Source organism: Glycine soja, chromosome 11 (genome assembly GCF_004193775.1).
Source record: "Glycine soja cultivar W05 chromosome 11, ASM419377v2, whole genome shotgun sequence".
Lineage (NCBI taxonomy): Eukaryota > Viridiplantae > Streptophyta > Magnoliopsida > Fabales > Fabaceae > Glycine > Glycine soja.
In genome coordinates, this window is record NC_041012.1 from 10,233,503 (window position 1) to 10,248,128 (window position 14,626).

The window sequence follows — 14,626 nt, forward strand, 5'->3', positions numbered from 1 at the left end:
TCAATCATATTAAATGTGTACAGAATGAGACTATAGAAAGGGTAGCCATTATCCTCATTCCAATTGGATCTCCTTTCCTCGTGCAGAAGTGGGTCTCTACTTTATTCCTTATATTGAAAAGATTTTGGCTGTTTTGTTTTGAATATTCCAATTAACTACTTAGTGCTTACACCAGTTACGCAGCTAGCAATTGAGGGTCGTTATCTTTTTAGGGTTCTTCCAATCATCCAGTGTGCTTTTGAGAAGTGTTTAGGCTCCTACATCCACCACTTTAACTACCACAAGTCCTCTCAGGATAGTTTTGCTAGAAGTTATTAATTGATTTTAAAATATGGAAAATAATTTAATGAATTAACCCTCATCGCTAAGATTTTATCATAAGTACGTCAGCAGAATGTTAACCTCCAATTTAAAACAAAGTAAATTTTTGGGGGTCTCCATGTCAACTTGTTTTGAAGGTTGTAATGTTGATTAGTTTATTATATAATTAAGGAAGCTGCAATATAATTGTCCATATGTATATGTCCTTGCATTAAAAAGATGGTCCAAAAAGTCAATTATCTTGTTGCTCCATTTCTTTCTTCTTTTTCTAGCATGATTCACCTTTATGTGGAGAAGAATATGCATGACAAAACCAAAGAAGGCTAAAGTGAATGACTTCCTTCAATTGCAATTTACTAAACCATCTTTTCGTTTACTATTAATGAAAGTCAGCATTTCTCTGAAAAATAACACCTGCTGTATGTGTTACACTTAACCATATATAGCTGGCAATCCGCGGCCATATACCCCCAGAATACCCTATATCCTTGGATCCATTCTTGCTACAAAAGCCTCTTTTTTTTCAGGTTTTTTGGTTTTTCGATGAAACTATCTCCATCAATTTCGATCCTTTGAGTTGGTTACATGATTTATTTTTTATTTGTAATTTAGTCATATTAAACTCTTCATCTCTTTTTAAGAATGTGCTAGGCGATCGAAAATCAAATTCAATTTTTTTTCCACAAACTTTTAAGTTTGTATTGCCAACGGAGTCATTGGTTCCCTTGTTAGGACGTTTATGAAACAACATGATTAAATACATAATTAACGAATCTTTATTTTAATTTGGTTGGTGAAAACAGCTACATAGTATTGGCTTTATATCAATTAACATCGAAGTCACTTCTATCAGATCATCAATTTGGCAGTGACGAGATCCTCCCTTTCCAGCTAGATCGATCATGGATTCATGATAGCGTATCCAGTGTTTTATGTACTACGGGGTGAGGGGTGGGTTGTTAATACACACATATATATTTTCATTTCTTTTTCAAGAAGAGTATCAGTACATCTTCTGTGTGTTTTCAGCATATTCAAGTCATAATTAGATGCTATAAAATATCCTTCAAAATATTTAAGTGTGAATATATTAATATACACTTACTTATACTCGTTAATATACTTTTATTTAAAAAAATAATTTAACCAAGTACGTCTAATTTCGGAGAATTTTAATAAATTTTATGCTATATGACTTATAAACATATTTCTTTTAAAAAATAAGTGAAAATATATTAACAAATTATTATATAGAGAGAGAGAGAGGACAAGAGACCTTCAAATTTCAACCTTCGTCACTTTTCACGAATTTTCAAAAGCGTACGTATATAACATATATATGTTTTTACACATATTGAGTCTGTTTTACTTCTTTTCGTGTAATAATGAAACTTAGGCATGTGGATCTTATGCACACAAAAAATAATAAACAATATAACAACTTATATACATTATTAATTTTCCTGGATGTGCCGTCATATATAAACTTTTCTTTTTATAATATCTTCAACAACACGTGTGGGGGTAGAGAGGAAGAGATTATGTGAAGTGGAAGCAAATATCTTTGGCTTGGTTACAAAACAAACTTGTATCTACAATTTTTTTTTTTTTGGTGCGTATGTGTGTGTGTGTGGCATTCTATGGTTCACGTATGATGATTACCTTGTGAGTGAAGAAAAAATTAGAAAAGAAAAATAAAAAAGACAAGGCCATGGAGTCAAAGACAAGAAGACACCCATATTTCTCAATCTCTCATGTCCCTCTCCAAACCGTTTTCTACTAGACTCATCAACCAATTCTCTCTCTCTCTCTCTGGCTCTTCCCTATTTTGTAAGCAAACCCCACAACCATCACCATCATTATCATCAACATTCCCACCCAATGAAGCTTCTTTGTTATCTTTCTCTCTCTATAAATCCTTCTCTTATTATCTTACATCAGACCCAATTGGCCATCAGTGGAATTGAACACTGGGGTCAGGATCATCAACCTAGCTAGCTAGTGTATACAACAACAATATGAGGAAGCCCGAGGTTTCTGGAAAAAACAACAACATTAATAACAAGCTTAGAAAGGGGTTGTGGTCACCTGAAGAAGATGACAAGCTCATGAACTACATGCTAAACAGTGGACAAGGTTGTTGGAGCGATGTAGCCAGAAATGCGGGCCTTCAAAGGTGTGGCAAAAGTTGTCGCCTTCGATGGATCAATTACTTGAGGCCTGATCTTAAACGAGGTGCATTCTCACCACAAGAAGAGGAAATCATCATCCATTTGCATTCCCTTCTCGGAAACAGGTACAATATCCTCTACACCCTTCTTTTCTACCTACATATGCATGTTTTTATTACCATATTTGTATGATCATGCATCTTTAACTATATATGCCATAATGCATTTTATACTTAATTCTATATGATCTTCAGTGTTGCACATGTATTATGTATTTGTAAATCCAAATATACTTATATATACGAGCGTGTGTACGTATCTCAATTATTTATAATGCAAATCCAAAGTAATTAAGCGTATCTGACATTTCTAACATATGTAACACCCACTAGCTCCTTCTAACTTTAGCCATCGTCTTTATTTGAAAAAGTGAAAGGGAGATAGATGCATGATTAATATGTTTGAAAAGAAAAAAAAAATAAAGAACGAGTCTTACTTAATATCATTTCAAAATATTCTTTATTTGTAATAGAGCTATCACTAGGTGGGGTGGGGTTAATTTAGATGAAATTTATGAATGATTTGTGCAGAGTTATCGAATTCCATGTGCCATCATTTTGCTATGAAAAAAAAAAAGCCTGTATCTCAAGTATATGCAAGAAAGTTCATAGACAGACATGCCATGGCCAACTAATAATTATATAAAAATAATACTTATTTTTCTATATAAGATATATATCTTCGTATTTACATTAAGACCGACAAAATTTTCAACATGGTTTTGTTAAGTCTTTGGATGTCAAATCTAGTTCTGCTTTAGTCTAAGATATGGCACAAAAAATCAAAGTTAAAATATACATGCACGGCATGCATTAAATATAAAACATTTAAACAACAACTATAAGCTTTGCGATTCGTCTGTATTTGGACTTCGAGTTGAAGGCACTCCATTATTTAAAACATTTTAAAAAATTCTGATATTTTAACACACAAATATAAAACACTTAATTAACATATTTATTTTTTCTATTTTTTCTTTTCAAATCATATCATTTATCATATTTATATTTTTTTTATCTCTCTTTTTCTTTCTCACGATGTCAACTAGCACGCATTGGAAAGTCAAAAAATCTTTTTGTCAAAAACTATATATTAGCTTCCATGAAAGCATGCATTCTTTTTTAGCCACCTACCAAACTAAATTAATTTGTACTATGTACTAAGCTGACAACTATTCAATATTGTGTTTCACTTTTAAAGATGGTCTCAAATAGCAGCGCGCTTACCAGGGAGAACTGACAATGAAATTAAGAACTTTTGGAATTCAACAATAAAGAAAAGACTCAAGAACTTGTCCTCCAACACCTCACCAAATGGAAGCGAGTCATCATATGAGCCCAACAACAAAGACCTTAACATGGCAGGGTTTACTACTTCTAATACCCAACAAAATCAACAACATGCTGATTTTATGCCTATGTTCAATTCATCATCTCAATCACCATCCATGCATGCCACTACAGTTCTCAATTCCATAATTGACAGGTTGCCTATGCTAGAGCATGGACTAAACATGACAAGTTCTGGTGGATTCTTCAACAGCAAAGGGCCATGCTTCTCATCATCACAAAGTGGAGTTGACAACAACAAAGGGTTTTATTTGGAAAATGGAGGAGTATTTGGGAGTGTAAATATTGGTGCAGAAGGGGATATGTATGTTCCTCCTCTAGAGAGTGTTAGCACTACTTCTGACCATTATAACCTGAAATTGGAGAGTACGTGCAACACAGATACTAACAATAGTAATTACTTTGATGACATAAACAGTATCATCCTTAATAACTGCAACATTAATAATAGCAACAATATTAAGAGAGCTGAAAATAGGGCTGGTGGGGTGGAGAATTTGTTTCAAGAAGAGTTAACCATTGGAGAGTGGGACTTAGAGGAGTTGATGAAAGATGTTTCATCCTTTCCGTTTCTTGATTTTTCAAAAATCCAATAAGTACTGTTCTTCTCTCTTTCCCTTTTTCTAAAATCTTCTGAGGATCCCATTTGGCTGCAGCTATTGGAATCAGCACCACCATATATATATCCCATGCATCTTATTAATTAGGTACACTTGGTGATCTCCCTAAAAAAAACCTTGTAATTTGTACTTTTGCCATTATACCCCAGGAGGAGCAAATTCACTGATTAACAAGGTACGTAGGTCTGAAATAAAAGTCAATCATGTATATCTGCAGGATTGGCGATCATGTAATTAAGTCTTGCAAATTTGTCTGTCACCTTGATGACATTGATGAGGTCACTTTGTATGTCGGAAGCCAGTGTAGTTATTTACAAGAATCTGTCATACTTGTGAATTAGATGTGAATAGATTGTCAAACATTATTTTTCTGTTCAACTCTTTGATGAATAATATATATATATATATATATATATATATATATATATATATATATATATATATATATTGTTTACTGAGAGCTTCTTATTGATATGAGTAACAAATTTTAGGCATTTCATAAATATTCATTATTTTTTATTTTTTAAATCTATTTTTGTTATGTATATCGTATATATTTATATATTTCTCTCTTTTATCTTTTTCTTTCTCTGTGATTACTAACAGGGCAATGTCCGTACATCTTTTTCCTATATTAATTAGTATTAAAGAGTTCGTATGAAATGATAGGAAAAGCAAACATGTAGATATTATTGATTAAATATTAAATTAAGAAAATAAAAGAAAAGTTTGGATTTGACAGAAATGAATGGACAGAATGGTGCGGTATTATTAATCATTTTAATTAGACACTTTTTAGTCAACTAAAATTCGAAATATCCAACATCATCGTTGTTTATATAATATATAGTTACTCTGAGATGTACAAAACAACACTATGTAAATAATGATAAGCTTGTATTGCTTCCCCCAACCGGTCAACCTTAATTTATTCAAATTGAATGTCATTAAGATCACAATGCTGAATTATCGATTCTGCTCTTAGAATTTTGCAGGTAACAATCAGATTTGCGTTTATAAAACTATATATGTCCACCACGGTGATGAATGAATCGAGGTTAATGGATACTTTAGTCGGATTAGTTTTTAATTAGTTTGTGGGTTTTCATCAGATAATATGAAAGTTAGTTTGAGCTATATGCTGTAGATTTCAAATAGTAATTATAACTCCAGCTTTGGTTTTCAACTTTTGAAGATAGCTAAATGTAATTGTAACGGGAAATAATCAGTGCAACGAGAAATTTGCTGTTGTGTATCGAATAGCATGATGAAGTGAATTTAAAGCAACTTATTTAAATGACAAGTTGGCTTACCGACGGGGAGATAGGGAAGGGAGAGTAGTGCCTTACGATATCATTTCCTATTGGAATATTAACGCACCATGCCATAATTATCACGTGTGTTTCACAATTATTTTAACCTTAAAACACTTTCAAAATCAATCATTATAACGAACAAAGCCCCCGGTACCGTAAACGAACCACATTGGTCCTAGATTTTTTTTAACTTAGAATTAAGAAAAGGAAATTTTAGTTTCTTACGGCAGGGAATAAGAAACTAAAAAGAATAAAATATATTTTTATTTTTTTCAAATTGATTACTACTATTTAAGTTTAAAATACCATATTTATCATGATTACTACCATTTAATTTAGTTAATTATATGGACGTTTGTCACTCGGTCAAAATTAATTTTGTCTGTATAAAAAACTGACAAAACGATTAATTTAGTTTAACATAAATGCTTTAACAGACCATATGCAAAATAAAACTTTCTAAGTTTAAAAGAAAATTGAAACTGAAAAATAAAATGAAAGAACAAATTAATCGTATTTTATTTTGTTTAAGTATAGGTTTTCTCGGTCAAGATACGAGGCCACATATCCAAAGCATTCGAGTATGCATTATCTGCATTGGACATTCTAGGCCAACCTTAGGTTATATATGCTTGTCACACCTATAAAAAATTGTGAATTCTTCAAAGGTATTTTTCTTTATAATATGAGAGTATGATCCAAATCTTTGATCTTCGCAATCCATACATGGATTAATATGGTAATGGTAAAGGAAGTTGATTAGGCACCTCTAACGATCAATAGAAACCACATCTTCAGATGGTGTGATGAGGTCGAGTCAAAAACTAACCTCAAAGAGCACACAATTCCTTAATCTTAAACACACAGGACAAAGAGATTCCCATGTGATGTTGGATCAAAAGCTGACTTCAGATGACATACAACCCCTCATCATTAAGTACATAGGGCAATGAGGCTCCTAAGTCAAAGGTTGACTTAAAAGTAAACCAAGTAAAACTAAAGTTTTAAGTTCCTGAATAAAAAATATTTTATATTAATTTAAATAAAAAATATCACATTATAAACCAAGAGACCCAATATATATAAGTATAACCCCTCAAGTTTTAACACAAAGGACAAAGAGAGTCTCAAGTGATAAGATCAAATAAGAATAAGAATAAGAAACCAACCCCAAAAAGCACATAATCCCACAACCTTCAGCACACATGCAGGCTAAAGAGACTCCCAAGTGATCATGAGTCCAAGATTGGAAACAAAGGGCACATATCCACTAAAAACTAGAATCATTTTATCTCTGGGAGATACTTTGATTCCATACTCGGTCTGAGCTCATGGATATATATAGCCACAGACTCCTTTTTAAGTACAATTTTCTTTCATGCTAGATGTTGTTATTCTGCTGGAGTCTTATTTAGGCATCGCAGATTTGGAGTTAATTTGTGCATAAAGCTAACAAGATCATTTCAGCTTTAAAACATTATAACTTAAATTTTCATCTAACCTGCTCAAATGTCACAATATAAATGCATGCTAAAGTGATTTTGTTTGGATTTGGGACCTGTTACGAGGGTGAAATTTTTGCGCTACTCCTAACTCTTGTAAAATTACACTCACTGTTTTTATTGTGTAATTATTGCATTAGACTTGTGTTATAGTGTCGATGTGACGACTCCAGACACATTCAATGGCGCTGCCTGTGCAAGATGAGAGAATAGTCCGAAAGTGTAAAGTAACATTAATCATGACTTTTTTTCATTTAATTGCTAGATATTAAGGTTGGTAACGTGACATTGTTTTCAAGCAACTTTGGTCCATTATATTAGCACACACCAAAAAAAGAAAAAAAACTCGCAATCATGAACCTTCGTCCTGTCTGAATTTGAAGCCAAATGTAAAGACAAAAGAAAATGCTAGATGGTTTTCTATTTGGAGTAAGGAAATAGAAGAAAAAATGTAATGAAAAAGGATTTATTATGTTAAAAATATATAAAAAAAATTAATGTTTAATAAATTTAATGTTAAAAGTATAGTACAGCATATTAAACGTTTCTGTAGCAAAATCTAACATAAAATAGCACTGTTGTTTTGTACGAACTATACAATATAAAAGTAACAATGAAAATGTGAGAGTCAATTAGACACCTAATTGCCATATATAGGTGAGTGAAAATGCATATAAAATGATTGGTTAAAAACTTGAACAGGACATTTTTGTGCCACTTTGTACAATTCTTTTCTCACAAACAAAAATTTCCCAATGTAAACTACAGGAAAAAAAATGGTTTACATAATTTTATTGACCATATATATGACATCACATCTACGTATGTGATGAAAATAGAGAGAGATTCTACGTGTGTATAAAATTATGTAACGCAGAAGATGTGTAGTAGGTTGATGTAATCATGAAAATAATGGATTCAGCTGACTAGTAAACTATGTGAATGGATTTATGTATTGCTCACAAAAAGCCATAACGTCGCCTGAGAGATTCGAACTCTCGCGGGGAAACCCCATGTACTTAGCAGGCACACGCCTTAACCACTCGGCCAAAGCGACTTTGTTAAAAATATTTGCAGTGTAACTATTTTATAACCTATATTTCTAAATCTAAAGTCTAACTTTTAAATAGTTATGAAAGTGGCTTTAGAAATTCAAGAATTTTAGAGTGCGTTTTAGTTGATATAAAATTTTTCGTATAAGAGAGAATAGGAATCATATTTTTATAGGTATGTTTATATATATATATATATATATATATATGTATATGGGCGCGCACATGTTTATTGGGATGTTGAATTCGTAATTGGATAGTGTTGGGTATTTAGCCTTTTATTTTCAAAGGCTCTTGACTATAATGGGGAAGCTTTTGTTTCTTTGTAATTCTTGCACTTGCAATTCACTTACTGGTTTGTGGGTTTGGCATCACTGGTGCCGTTAATTAATGAAACTTATTTTTGCTTAGTAAAAAAAAGATATATTTAGTTCGTTACTATATATATGAGAAAGGAAAAAAATTATACAATTATATATTCAAGGTAATTATATAATGTCATTTGTGAACACTTAAAAAAATTATATGATTTTTTTTATAAAAAAAACTACATTAATATTAATAATTTATGATAAAATCTAATAATTAATATTTATTCTTTTCAATATGATTTATTTTTCTTTCTCTTTCTTTCTTTTCTTCTCACTCCTTTCTCGTCCAAGATATCTCTTATGAAAAAGTAATGCGATGATGCCTATTTAATTGTGTGAACTATTTGAATTAATGCTTATTTTTTCTCTAAATTTTATATTGTTATGTCCATATGTCACATTTGTTGTCTTTTTGTACAATCTACTACAAACATCATTTTAACTTTTTATTATTATGTCGGTATGATGAGAGTTACATAGAATAAGTTGGAAGAAAATTGTTACATAATTAAATCAAATTAATGACTATTGTAAAATTAAAATTTTGGTCCCATAACTCTCAAAGGTTCAAGTGATATGTATAGAATATAAATGGATGACTATCTTCTATCTTCAACCTTAAATCATATTATTGAATATAAAATTATAGTTTAATACGAATTTATTTTATTTTTTAGTGAGGAGATACCTAGTAACTATTAAAGTAAATAATAAAACTTATTTAAAGAAAAAAAATTAATCTAGTCAAAGTTGAAGCAATGGTTAATTTTTGGGTCTTTCACATTGAACACATAAATAAAACAGTAAATCATTCACAAGGTGGGATATTGTATCTTGCACTCCCATTATTACATCTTCCACCTCTCATTATATTTTGAAATATAAACTCGCATTATGTAATAAACTTTCCAAGATACAATGAAAAGTATGGGATGCATAGAATAGAGAATATAAATGCACAATACTGCTTGACAAAGGCCCAATTATTTCTTCCATGGATATGTCTATAATATGAACTGTCTATTTACACACCCTATTATTTCTAACTACACTTCTATTCTCCCCTTTTTACATTTTAATTGTCATTACACCCTTGTGCCTTAAAGAGAAACACCCCTTGGAAGTATTTTTCTTCTTTTTCAGAAATGTCTTTCTAAAATATCTAAATAGATATATGTTATTTCCAAAAGACTTTCTAGTATTAGACAATAAATGTTTATCTTATATTTCATGTATCACTAGTCTTATTCTTATCATATCATTAGTGATCTTTAAATCATATCTAAAATCTTATTTTCATTCTATTTTTTATTATTCTTCTTTAAGTCTTAACTTTGTATCATATATATATATATATATATATATATATATATATATATATATATATATATATATATATATATATATATATATATATTTTGCATATAACATTGTGTGTTTTTCTTCTCATGGTACTACGTTTTAAGGTATATCCATTTTATTTTTATTTATTTCTCTCAAAGAAAATAGAAGTTAAAAATCATCTTGTTTATACAAAAAGAGTTATGATTTTCATGCATCTACGTTTTTTCTTTTATCTTTTTCTTCTTTTTTGATTACATCATTTATCATTTTTTCTCTTAATATTTTTATACCGTCCTTCTTCTGATGAACCACAATTCCGTCCCTTTATTTGATTCAGAGCCAACAATGTCTACTATTAGTAGTAGTATTTATAGTGACGTTTGAGGGTTGTTGGGTTTTTTTGTTCTAAACTTTTTGCCCTTTTAGACGAACGAAAAGCCCAAAGCGTTAACTCACACGCAAGGAAGATCTTGATGTTCTCTTCTGGAGCCATGCCATAGTCTCCAATCTCCATCCCCACGTGTTCATCCAAAAGCATAAATCCGACGTGGGCCATGACCCACTCACACCCCGCCACGTGTCCCTCTGATCAGAACAAAATTAAAATCTCAATACTTCTTGTGGCGGAGATATCGACATCTCAGACGTCAATCACAAAGCTATATCCCACCCAAGCCACCAATTCCTCACCAACAAACAAAGCCGCATATTCCACACCCAATCTCCACCGTCCACTCCAAATCCAACGCCCCACAATCAAATCACATCACATGCTGTCACTCTATTAATCCCAAACACCGCCACATCACCAGATCCAACTCCCTCCCACCATGGCCTCCGTAGCACTCACCACCACCGCACTCCCCTACCTCCGCCTCCGCCGCAACACCGCCGCCACCCTCAAACCCAACCGCCACTCTTCCATTTCACTCTCCTCACTCAAACCAACCCTCAACGCTTCAATTTCCTCCTTCCCAAATTTCTCACTAAAAAAACCAAGCCTAGTTTTCAATCAAAAACCCTCCTCTCTAACCGTCAGAGCCTCCGCAGCCTCCATCACTCCGGCGCCGGCGCCTTCATCGGCGCCGGTACAGCCATGGCAAGGCGCTTCCATAAAGCCGCTAATAGCCTCCATCGCGACGGGAGTAATCCTCTGGTTCTCACCCGTTCCCGCCGGCGTGAACCGCAACGCGTGGCAACTGCTCGCGATTTTCTTAGGCACAATCGTCGGCATAATAACACAACCCTTACCTCTTGGAGCGGTAGCAATATTAGGGTTAGGTGTTTCCGTTCTCACCAAAACGCTACCCTTCGCCGCCGCATTCTCCGGCTTCGGCGATCCCATCCCCTGGCTCATCGCCCTCGCTTTCTTCTTCGCCAAGGGTTTTATCAAAACCGGCCTCGGAAACCGCGTCGCGTACCAATTCGTTAAACTCTTCGGCAGCTCCTCGTTAGGGTTAGGTTACAGCTTGGTCTTCAGCGAGGCGCTTCTTGCGCCGGCGATTCCCTCGGTGTCGGCGAGGGCGGGGGGAATTTTCCTGCCGCTGGTGAAGGCGCTGTGCGTGGCTTGCGGGAGCAACGCCGGCGACGGGACGGAGCACAGGTTGGGGGCGTGGCTCATGCTCACGTGCTTTCAGACCTCCGTCATTACGTCGGCGATGTTCTTGACGGCGATGGCGGCGAATCCGCTGTGCGCGACTCTTACTCTGAATTCCATTAATCAAACTATTGGGTGGTTGGATTGGGCTAAAGCCGCAATTGTTCCTGGCTTGGCGTCGTTGGTGTTGGTGCCGTTGATTTTGTATGTTATATATCCGCCGACATTGAAGAGTAGTCCTGATGCTCCTAAGCTTGCGAAGGAGAAGTTGGAGAAGATGGGGCCCATGACGACCAATGAGAAGATCATGACTGCTACTTTGTTTCTCACGGTAATCAAATCAAATCAAATCTAATTTAATTGCATAGTTTAGCTGGATTGGTGTTCTGAGGAGTGTTTTGTAGTAATTTGTAGAATGTAACATGTGGGTGTTTCATATATTGTAGTTAGGACAAGACAAAATTGAACATAACTTTGCATGAAGTAAGAGAGTGATGTGTTTTAAAAGTGGTTTTATTAATAGAATATATGAATCTACTCTGTTGTGTGTTTGTGAACTGTGGACTAAAACACTACACTTAAAAGTGCATTGTGCAATAGGGTGAAATTGAATCAACTAACTTGGAGCTATGTTTGTGGACGGCTTTGATAGCAGTAACAAGTTTGTTATTTGTGATGGGATGAATATGTTGATTTGGTTTCTGACAGTCTTTAGCTTGTCAGTCACTCTTGAAGCACTTGGGATTTCAAATGTAGTTTTCGAAATGTGACTGCAGATTAGAGTTCTCTTCTTAAAAAATGCTAATCTAGTTGCAGAGTTGGTCTTTGGGAATTCCTTTGGTCACTTACCTCCAAACTTTTGCTAATTTTATTAGTATTTACTTTTTGAACTTAATGTTAGCTGTATATGATAGCATGCTTTGGTTTCTAATCTGTGCTATATAGTTTTCTGTCCTTAGTTCGGCTGAACATTCAGTTTCAGTGGTAGGCTGATCATAGGACATATGTGCATTTGCTTTTCAGCCAAGTCAATGGAAATATCAAACATTGATCACGAGTAATCATGCCATTTTTAATTTTGTTTAGCTGTGAGTCCCCTGGTTACTTTCGGCTTCTTATTGGTCTGTGAAAATAATCATTTAGTAGTAGCTGTATTGTTGTATGCCTTGTGTCTTAATAAGGTGAATAGTATGTGGTACTTTAAACGCTAAGAATCTTTGATTGCTTAGTAACCTATTCCCTCTCACTCACCAGGTGGGACTTTGGGTATTTGGAGGGCTTCTTAATGTTGATGCTGTATCTGCTGCAATTCTTGGATTATCTGTACTTCTTGTCACTGGGGTTGTAACATGGAAGGAGTGCTTAGCTGAAGGAGTTGCCTGGGATACCCTCACATGGTTTGCTGCCCTCATAGCAATGGCTGGGTATTTGAACAAATATGGTCTCATTTCTTGGTTCAGTCAAACTGTAGTCAAGGTATTTTTTCAGTTTCCTATCTCCTCACTTAATCCGCCAGCTAATTTTCAGTATGCTGCTCCTGATAATTGATATTTAACTCTTGACACTTTTATCTGTTCTTTGGGGTGAAATTGAGAATGCATGTTTTTTTGTTTAACAATAAGTCTCATTTTATGATTATATAATCAAATTGGTTTAGTCGTTTGACCAAACCAACCAAACACAGTAACCTTTTTTGTGTTTTGAAATATGCTGAAGCTAATCAAGCTTTTGACCAACTGCATATGATTATAGGACATACTTGCCTCTAGTATGTAATGATTGATCAGTTTGCTTGTGTAATCTCTTGGAATAAAGTCTTCATTATGCATCTTGTTTCATTTCTCTGCTTTGTTCATACTTCTGAGTTTTGGAACGTCACCTTCATTGTCAAAGCATGATAATTGCCACTGAAGAAATGATCTTCAATTGAGATAATAATATTTTACGTGCATACCTTGTATCATGGGCACCTTTCAGATTTGTGCCTGAAAATGCTCAGCAGAGGAGAATTTGCATTGTGCAACATGCATGTGTTTATAAAATTTTATATTTTGACAAATTATTAGAATAATCTATGATATTTCTTGATTATTTTAATGAAATGATTTGCTAATGTCATTATTTATGCAGTTTGTCGGTGGATTGGGTCTATCATGGCAATTATCTTTTGGAATTCTAGTCCTTCTCTACTTTTACTCTCATTACTTCTTTGCAAGTGGAGCTGCTCATATTGGTGCCATGTTTACTGCATTTTTGTCTGTTGCCACTGCTCTGGGGACTCCGCCATTCTTTGGAGCCATAGTGCTGTCCTTCCTCTCCAACCTTATGGGTGGCCTTACGCATTATGGAATTGGATCAGCTCCTGTGTTTTTCGGTGCCAACTATGTTCCCCTTGCTAAATGGTGGGGCTACGGATTCCTCATTAGTATTGTTAACATTATAATCTGGCTTGGACTTGGAGGAGTTTGGTGGAAATTCATTGGCTTGTGGTAAGAGGCCAATTATTTAAATTTGCCTACACAGAATTTCTAATTTAAGATTTTTGTATACATTCGTGTATGAATCCTCCTTATTACCAGCAGTTGAAGCAATCTGCTTTTCTTTTTCCCATTCTTTCTATAATAATCTTCGGGAGGTTTTGATGGAGATTTAGGTGGGCCTGGATACAGTTGGTCGTTTTAGATCCCGGGTAGAATATTTACATTATTATTTATATATGAAATGTAAGGACATCCTGCCATTCAGGATATGTTGCAGTTGTATGCCTTGAATGGGCTTTTACATAAATTTTGCTGAGCAAGTGTTAGATTCTTGTGCGGGATGGCAATATTGTGAATTTTAGATATTGCATTCATATAACTGAAATTTGGCGGTTATCATTATCTGTCAGCAAATGCTCGCACTCAGTCTTTTTCACTTTGTT

General features: G+C 34.1%; 2 protein-coding genes and 1 non-coding gene across 3 annotated transcripts; 2 read left to right on the top strand and 1 right to left on the bottom strand.

Annotated features, from left to right (window-relative positions):
• Positions 1 to 2,252: 2,252 nt before the first annotated feature.
• LOC114374899 (transcription factor MYB46-like) lies at positions 2,253 to 4,899 on the top strand. Its single transcript, XM_028332624.1, has 2 exons — positions 2,253 to 2,617; positions 3,753 to 4,899. Exons 1-2 carry the CDS (start codon positions 2,340 to 2,342, stop codon positions 4,495 to 4,497), a joined length of 1,023 nt encoding a protein of 340 aa, XP_028188425.1. The 5' UTR covers positions 2,253 to 2,339; the 3' UTR covers positions 4,498 to 4,899.
• A 3,415-nt stretch (positions 4,900 to 8,314) lies between these two features.
• Positions 8,315 to 8,396, bottom strand: TRNAS-GCU. Its single transcript has one exon. It is a non-coding gene; the product is annotated as a tRNA-Ser (tRNA).
• Positions 8,397 to 10,746: 2,350 nt separating this feature from the next.
• On the top strand, positions 10,747 to 14,582 carry LOC114375962 (dicarboxylate transporter 1, chloroplastic-like). Its single transcript, XM_028333840.1, has 3 exons — positions 10,747 to 12,034; positions 12,958 to 13,179; positions 13,834 to 14,582. Exons 1-3 carry the CDS (start codon positions 10,937 to 10,939, stop codon positions 14,194 to 14,196), a joined length of 1,683 nt encoding a protein of 560 aa, XP_028189641.1. The 5' UTR covers positions 10,747 to 10,936; the 3' UTR covers positions 14,197 to 14,582.
• Positions 14,583 to 14,626: the final 44 nt, after the last annotated feature.

Excerpts from the sequence above, each read along its gene's own strand:
- LOC114374899 (XM_028332624.1), top strand. The coding sequence starts at position 2,340 with ATGAGGAAGCCCGAGGTTTCTGGAAAAAACAACAACATTAATAACAAG. Across the intron at positions 2,618-3,752 it reads CATTCCCTTCTCGGAAACAG|ATGGTCTCAAATAGCAGCGC; the intron begins GTACAATATCCT and ends TCACTTTTAAAG.
- LOC114375962 (XM_028333840.1), top strand. The coding sequence starts at position 10,937 with ATGGCCTCCGTAGCACTCACCACCACCGCACTCCCCTACCTCCGCCTC. Across the intron at positions 12,035-12,957 it reads CTGCTACTTTGTTTCTCACG|GTGGGACTTTGGGTATTTGG; the intron begins GTAATCAAATCA and ends CTCACTCACCAG. Across the intron at positions 13,180-13,833 it reads TCAGTCAAACTGTAGTCAAG|TTTGTCGGTGGATTGGGTCT; the intron begins GTATTTTTTCAG and ends TTATTTATGCAG.